The sequence below is a fragment of the Nerophis ophidion genome, linkage group LG22, assembly GCF_033978795.1.
Source record: "Nerophis ophidion isolate RoL-2023_Sa linkage group LG22, RoL_Noph_v1.0, whole genome shotgun sequence".
Classification (NCBI taxonomy): domain Eukaryota; kingdom Metazoa; phylum Chordata; class Actinopteri; order Syngnathiformes; family Syngnathidae; genus Nerophis; species Nerophis ophidion.
Genome location: NC_084632.1, coordinates 5,564,607 through 5,572,677, shown reverse-complemented (window position 1 = coordinate 5,572,677; position 8,071 = coordinate 5,564,607). Strand labels below are relative to the sequence as shown.

General features: G+C 46.0%; 1 protein-coding gene and 1 long non-coding RNA gene across 2 annotated transcripts in view; both read right to left on the bottom strand.

The window, feature by feature from the left end:
- Positions 1–1,415: 1,415 nt before the first annotated feature.
- On the bottom strand, positions 1,416–4,592 carry LOC133540929 (cortexin-1). Its single transcript, XM_061884017.1, has one exon. It carries the CDS (start codon positions 4,161–4,163, stop codon positions 3,765–3,767), a length of 399 nt encoding a protein of 132 aa, XP_061740001.1. The 5' UTR covers positions 4,164–4,592; the 3' UTR covers positions 1,416–3,764.
- Positions 4,593–5,075: 483 nt separating this feature from the next.
- Positions 5,076–8,071, bottom strand: part of LOC133540928 (uncharacterized) — a 143,453-nt gene continuing 140,457 nt past the window's right edge. The window contains exons 3-5 of the long non-coding RNA XR_009803764.1: positions 7,073–7,213; positions 6,211–6,351; positions 5,076–5,489 (exon numbers count right to left, since the gene is read on the bottom strand). This is a non-coding gene — a long non-coding RNA (uncharacterized LOC133540928). The remainder of the gene's footprint in view (positions 5,490–6,210; positions 6,352–7,072; positions 7,214–8,071) is intronic.

Sequence of the window (8,071 nt, the reverse complement as noted above, 5' to 3'; positions counted from 1 at the left end):
TATATATACATCATATATGTATGTAAATATGTATAAAGTACATATGTATATATATAAATATACATATATATGGCAGGGACGGCGTGGCGCAGTGAGGGAGTGGCCGTGCGCAACCCGAAGGTCCCTGGTTAAAATCCCACCTAGTACCAACCTCGTCACGTCCGTTGTGTCCTGAGCAAGACACTTCACCCTTGCTCCTGATGGGTGCTGGTTGGCGCCTTGCATGGCAGCTCCCTCCATCAGTGTGTGAATGTGTGTGTGAATGGGTAAATGTGGAAGTAGTGTCAAAGCGCTTTGAGTACCTTGAAGGTAGAAAAGCGCTATACAAGTACAACCCATTTATCATTTATCATTTAAAATACGGTAAAAAAAATATATTATTACATAATATATATTATTAATAATATTAGTGTAGTGATTGTGCTGACATGAAAGACTCCTTCAATGCACAATTACATTTCCACATTCTTTAAATCAAGGACGTCCAAAATGCGGCCCGGAGACCATTTGTGGCAGTTTTGTTGGCCCGTGACAAGTTGGCATGAAAAAAAAAAAACAACAACAGTGAAGTGAATTATATTTATATAGCGCTTTTCTCTAGTGACTCAAAGCGCTTTACATAGTGAAACCCAATATCTAAGTTACATTTAAACCAGTGTGGGTGGCACTGGGAGCAGGTGGGTAAAGTGTCTTGCCCAAGGACACAACAGCAGTGACTAGGATGGCGGAAGCGGGAATCGAACCTGCAACCCTCAAGTTGCTGGCACGGCCGCTCTACCAACCGAGCATGCAGCGGCATAGCTGTAAATGTAATTTATATTACGGTTAAAAAAAAAAAAAAAAAAAAAAAGGACTGCTGTTTTTATGGTAAAAAAAACAAACAAAATTTTACTGTAAAATTGACATTTGCTTTTCTTTAACTGTAAATAAAAAAACCCCTGCAATTTTACAGTAACATTTTGGCACCAGAGCTGCCAGTTTGTTTGTTTTCTTTTTTTTTTTTTTTTTACGCAAATCAACAAGTGTATATTTTTGGTGTCTGCTTCATTGAAGTGAAGTGAATTATATTTATATAGCGCTTTTCTCTAGTGACTCAAAGCGCTTTACATAGTGAAACCCAATATCTAAGTTACATTTAAAGCAGTGTGGGTGGCACTGGGAGCAGGTGGGTAAAGTGTCTTGCCCAAGGACACAACAGCAGTGACTACGATGGCGGAAGCGGGAATCGAACCTGCAACCCTCAAGTTGCTGGCACGGCCACTCTACCAACCGAGCTAAACCGCCAGTGAAAATGATGGATTTTGACTTGGGAAAAAAACCCTGAAAATTTGATAGAAAATGTGCAAAGTCTAAGTATTTTGTGCCGATTGAGGTATCCAAAGAACATGACTACAAAAGACTCGTTTATTATAATTTTTTTTATTTTCCAGCGACAAGAGTGTATCAAAACCAGAAGCAAGTCGTCGGAAAAAGACGGCGTTAGAAAACGGAAAGAAAAAGCATCCCTCAAAGACCACTTCACACCACTTCTACATTTGGACAAAATAGCAAAGAGAAGACTTCCCTAAAAATGGAGTCCAGAATAGAAAAATAAAGTAACATTTCCTTTCCGAAAGGTGGCGTCTGCTTGGTCAGCACACGTGGCGGCGGGCAAGACAATTGCAAGAAAGAACCGTTGCAGTAGTAGATTATATCTCCTTTATTTATATCTACTGTATATATATATGGCTTGTCCAGTTCTAGACGCACAAAGACCAGGAGACACAAACTACTTAAGTCGCTACTTAAAGGGGGTCGTCTGTATTCAAATGTAGACCTGGTCATCGGCACTTTTTCAAAGCGTGCGAAAGAAGCGGACGTGCAGCAGCTCGAGAACAATAAATATTTATTTCCCATCGCTAGGCTAGCTTCGGATTGTTTACATCCATCATGGCTTCTTTAAATAAGTTTGCGTGTTGTCGGTCTGGGCGACTGATCGATTTTCAACAATAAATTGGAGTTTTTTTATTGCCGAGAAATAAATTTAAAGTGAAAAAATATCATATATATCAGGGGTCGGGAACCTTTTTGGCGGAGAGAGCCAAGAAGCGAAATATTTTAAAATGTATTTCTCTAAGAGCCATATAATGTTTTTTTAACAGTGAAAAGAACTAAACGTGTGCATTTTTAAGTAGAATCAACATTTCTAGAGTGTAATAAGTCTCGTATTCTTCGTAATAACATTGTTATTCTGAAGCTAACTGGTGGAGGGGGTGTGGCCTGCGGGCCTGCAGCGAAGCGGGGTGTTGCCAGGATTAGCCTCGAAATCAGCGACAGGTGCGTAAATTGTTATCTAATCACCTGTCGCTGTTTTTATAAGCAGCAGGCCAGGAGGAGAGACGGGGTTGGGGCTGGAGCCAGAGCGCGAGCGAGAACGAGAGAGAAAAAGACAATTCGTTGGAAAGCAACCGAGAGACTTATTGAAAAATAAAACAATATCGTAACCCTGAAACAGGCTCTCATGTCGGTGCTTAGTAGTCTGAAGAAACCCCCAGGAGGGGCAAGTCCTACGCTAACCAATGATAAATAAATTACTTCTTACCTTTAATGCAACTTTTTGAACAAGTGCGGTAGAAAAAGGATGGATGGATTCAAATGCATGGGCATGTTTTTATTCATTACTTATCGTGTCAAACAATGTCAGCTCAGATTTATCCGAGAGCCAGTTGCAGTCACCAAAAGAGCCACATCTGGCTCCCGAGCCATAGGTTCCCTACCCCTGAATATATATATAGATATATACATATATCCATACATCTATATACAAGGTAAAGGCGGTAGATCTTAGAACTACCACAATGGCTGCGATGGCAGAAGAAGGCTGCAGCAGAAAAGGGTCCTCATCATCTTGGACTCCATGCCACCGGACCCTGACCCATAAAGGGATACCCCCCTACCAGGAGGATCGTCATACTCGTTCGGGTGACCGCCGATGATATGTTATATTTGTTGCATTATTAGATCATATTTAAGTGTAAAGGATATTGCAATTGTATGCAGTCTCTGTGTTTTTGTTTATTAAAATGGAAAGAAGAAATAGATTCAGTAAAAACAATAAAATAAAGTAGTTTATTGACGCATGGTGTTTAAAGGCTTTCACGGGGCCGTAGAAAAAGGATGTGGCGGACCAAATGTGGCCCCCAGGCCTTGAGTCTTGAGTCAAAATGTGCAGCATAAACGTTTGGGAAAATTTTAGAGAGGGGGGGGTGGTTATGAATATGTAATTAAAGGGAAAGGGAGTTTTTTGACAAGGTCCTGAATGACATCCCTAGTCAGAAAAATGTATTTAAAATAAACAAAAAACCGTAACGGCACAATAGTACATTTTTACGACTAAGAAACGGCAGTTTTGTTTGAGTATTTGAAGTCTCATTAGCATCAGAAATGAAGGTTGTGGTTTTAAATTCCAATCAAGCGGTTAATGCTTTCACACGATCCACAATTAAGTATGCGGTTTTAACGGAGACATTGACTTTTTACTGGTGTCGGACTTCGGACTGCGTATCGCTCCAAGTCCGCCGGCCGGCGTCGGTTCCGGCTTACCTGCGGGCCCATGTGATGGAAAGTTGATTTTGCGATCATGTTGTGTGCTCGTCCAGCAGGTCAGATTTAAGGCCGCTTCGTTATTTTGGCTTGTTGTGTTCCTGCCGGTCTCCACGGACTAACGCGTCATCGTCAAGACGGGGTCGGCGCGCCCAGTCACCCTTGTCGGAGCCACCCCGCCTTCACACCAGGGCGTAATCGAACTGACCCCTCTCCAGCCCCTCCTTGTGGTCAGTCCAGGATGATGCGGGCATGCGACTGTAGGGGTCCAGCAGGATCCTGAAGCACCTGACCAGCAGGAAGACCAGGAAGAGCATAAGGAGGCCCACGAAGGCCAAGGCGGTGCACTGCTCGCTGTCCACCCCGACCGAGGCCAGGGGCGGGTTGCTGCTGCTGCTGCCGCCGCCGCCGCCGCCACCGCCGCCGGGGAGGAAGGAGGAGCCGGCCGGGGACAGCAGCAACTCGTAGTCGAGTGTGGGCCCATCGCTCATCCTCCACGGGGCCCGGAGGCAGGGTTTGCACACCGGCTGGATGGTTGGTGCTTTTAGGGGCGGCGAGGAGAAGGAAGGGAAGTTGTTCATGAGCTACGGACTTAGGATGTGCACTTTCGTCAGGCTCTGGGAAATGTAGGACAGGTATCTGAGGCGCACGCTTTGATATCACTCGGAGCTATTTTCAGGGAAATTGAAAGCCCACCACCCTCAGGCGATGCTATTTTTAGAGCATTAATCGGGCAGGAAGTGACTGATCCAAGAAACAGTTCTGGGATGGACCATGGAGCAAAGAAAACGACCGGTCCAAAGCTCTCTGCCTCAGCGGGTAAAGACCGATAAGTGGGTCAGAGGCGTGACGTGTCCTCAGGAGTTCTTCTCACCATTACCCTCCGGGACGGACTTAAGAAGTCGGAGAGGAGTCGGCCGGACGTGTGAAGTCGTCGTCCCAGAGCGATGTGTCCGAGGTCACGTCCTCCGCAGACGTGATGTCAACAGACGTCTGTCATCCCGAGTGACGCCGCCTGCAAGACAAAGTTGCATCCGGTGAGAAAAAGTTCCGAAGAGCAGAGGACAAACTCGTTCAGAGAGACGTTGTCGGCGTTTACATCCCAGACGGGAACAGTTACTAAGTCAAAGGCTTTGGGTCTTGGGATGAAAAATTAGAACACACCTTTTAACAGCCCTGTTCGGAACAGCTGGATATAATCCAGGCTGAATTCTATTTCTAAATCGGTTTCTTGGGGGAAAACTCAGGAAAACCTCAATATTCAAGCACTTGACATCCCGTGTACGCTAACCGGGGACCCGACCTCTGCTTCTACAGCCATCTTGGCCTGAAAACCACTTGAAGTTAGCAGAGCGTTGATGTGCTTCAAAGTGTGGACGTAACGATTTTAAACAAACCTTTGTCCACCCGACGTTCACATTTGAACCCATACGATACCAAGTCACGGTACCTTGGGATCAGTATTGGTACTCAACTGTACCTTCGACAGGCTCTGGGAAATGTAGGACAGGTATCTGAGGCGCACGCTTTGATATCACTCAGAGCTATTTTCAGGGAAATTAAAAGCCCACCACCCTCAGGCGATGCTATTTTTAGAGCATTAATCAGGCAGGAAGTGACTGATCCAAAAAAAACAGTTCTGGGATGGACCATGGAGCAAAGAAAACGACCGGTCCAAAGCTCTCTGCCTCAGCGAGTAAAGACCGATATGTGGGTCAGAGGCGTGACGTGTCCTCAGGAGTTCTTCTCACCATTACCCTCCGGGACGGACTTAAGGAGTCGGAGAGGAGTCGGCCGGACGTGTGAAGTTGTCGTCCCAGAGCGATGTTTCCGAGGTCACGTCCTCCGCAGACGTGATGTCAACAAACGTCTGTCATCCCGAGTGACGGACGAGTTGCAGCCGCCGCCTGCAAGACAAAGTTGCATCCGGTGAGAAAAAGTTCAGAAGAGCAGAGGACAAACTCGTTCAGAGGAGAGAAGTGGTCGGCGCTTACATCCCAGACGGGAACAGTTACTAAGTGACAGGCTTTGGGACTTGGGATGAAAAATTAGAGCACACTTTTTAACAGCCCTGTTCGGAACAGCTGAATTCTATTTCTAAATCGGTTTCTTGGGGGAAAACTCAGGAAAACCTCAATATTCAAGCACTTGACATCCGGTGTACACAAACCGGGGACCCGACCTTGGCTTCTACGGCCATCTTAGCCTGAAAAACACTTGAAGTTAGCAGAGCGTTGATGTGCTTCAAAGTGCGGACGTAACGATTTTGAACAAAACTTTGTCCACCCGACGTTCACATTCGAACCCATACGGTACCAAGTCACGGTACCTTGGGATCAGTTTTGGTACTCAACTGTACTTTCGTCAGGCTCTGGGAAATGTAGGACAGGTATCTGAGGCGCACGCTTTGATATCACTCGGAGCTATTTTCAGGGAAATTGAAAGCCCACCACCCTCAGGCGATGCTATTTTTAGAGCATTAATCGGGCAGGAAGTGACTGATCCAAGAAACAGTTCTGGGATGGACCATGGAGCAAAGAAAACGACCGGTCCAAAGCTCTCTGCCTCAGCGGGTAAAGACCGATAAGTGGGTCAGAGGCATGACGTGTCCTCAGGAGTTCTTCTCACCATTACCCTCCGGGACGGACTTAAGAAGTCGGAGAGGAGTCGGCCGGACGTGTGAAGTCGTCGTCCCAGAGCGATGTGTCCGAGGTCACGTCCTCCGCAGACGTGATGTCAACAGACGTCTGTCATCCCGAGTGACGCCGCCTGCAAGACAAAGTCGCATCCGGTGAGAAAAAGTTCCGAAGAGCAGAGGACAAACTCGTTCAGAGGAGAGACGTGGTCGGCGTTTACATCCCAGACGGGAACAGTTGCTAAGTGACAGGCTTTGGGTCTTGGGATGAAAAATTAGAGCACACTTTTTAACAGCCCTGTTCGGAACAGCTGAATTCTATTTCTAAATCGGTTTCTTGGGGGAAAACTCAGGAAAACCTCAATATTCAAGCACTTGACATCCCGTGTACGCTAACCGGGGACCCGACCTCTGCTTGTACAGCCATCTTGGCCTGAAAACCACTTGAAGTTAGCAGAGCGTTGATGCGCTTCAAAGTGTGGACGTACCGATTTTAAACAAAACTTTGTCCACCCGACGTTCACATTTGAACCCATACGGTACCAAGTCACGGTACCTTGGGATCAGTATTGGTACTCAACTGTACCTTCGTCAGGTTCTGGGAAATGTAGGACAGGTATCTGAGGCGCACGCTTTGATATCACTCGGAGCTATTTTCAGGGAAATTGAAAGCCCTACACCCTCAGGCGATGCTATTTTTAGAGCATTAATCGGGCAGGAAGTGACTGATCCAAGAAACAGTTCTGGGATGGACCATGGAGGAAAGAAAACGACCGGTCCAAAGCTCTCTGCCTCAGCGAGTAAAGACCGATAAGTGGGTCAGAGGCGTGACGTGTCCTCAGGAGTTCTTCTCACCATTACCCTCCGGGACGGACTTAAGAAGTCGGAGAGGAGTCGGCCGGACGTGTGAAGTCGTCGTCCCAGAGCGATGTGTCCGAGGTCACGTCCTCCGCAGACGGGATGTCAACAGACGTCTGTCATCCCGAGTGACGCCGCCTGCAAGACAAAGTCGCATCCGGTGAAAAAAAGTTCCGAAGAGCAGAGGACAAACTCGTTCAGAGGAGAGACGTGGTCGGCGTTTACATCCCAGACGGGAACAGTTGCTAAGTGACAGGCTTTGGGTCTTGGGATGAAGAGTTAGAGCACACTTTTTAACAGCCCTGTTCGGGACAGTTGGATATAATCCAGGCTGAATTCACTTTCTAAATCGATTTCTTGGGGGAAAACTCAGGAAATCCTCAATATTCAAGCACTTCACATCCGGTGTACGCAAACCGGGGACCTGACATCGGCTTCTACAACCATCTTGGCCTGAAAACCACTTGAAGTTTGCAGAGCGTTGATGTGCTTCAAAGTGCGGACGTAACGATTTTGAACAAACCTTTGTCCACCCGACGTTCACATTCGAACCCATACGGTACCAAGTCACGGTACTTTGGGATCAGTACTGGTACTCAACTGTTCCAATTTAGCTACTTTTGTTAATGATAAAATCCAAATGTTTTAATGCAACGTTTCATATCGGGCTAATAATAACTACTCTCCAGGTTGTTGCATCTTGTTTTCTTATAGTTCTACCATTTGCAAGTAGGCATCCTAGTCAGTTTGTCCTAGGTGTGTTGCCGTTGTCAAAAACTAGTCTTTGCCATGAAGTTAAATGTATCAGTCTTCTGTTGAGTCCTACAAATTGTTTATACTGTAGGTATTGTAATTCTTACACAGTAGTTGTAATTTTCACTACCAAATTTAAAGGTGTTGAAATCACAATGTAAAATGACTAATGTAATCAGTAACATGTCTGTTACTGCATACTTGATTCGTTTATTTTAAATTTTTCGTTAAAATCCTGTACTT

What these genes read in the sequence shown, in the direction of transcription:
- LOC133540929 (XM_061884017.1), bottom strand. Translation starts at nt 4,163, where the DNA reads ATGAACAACTTCCCTTCCTTCTCCTCGCCGCCCCTAAAAGCACCAACC.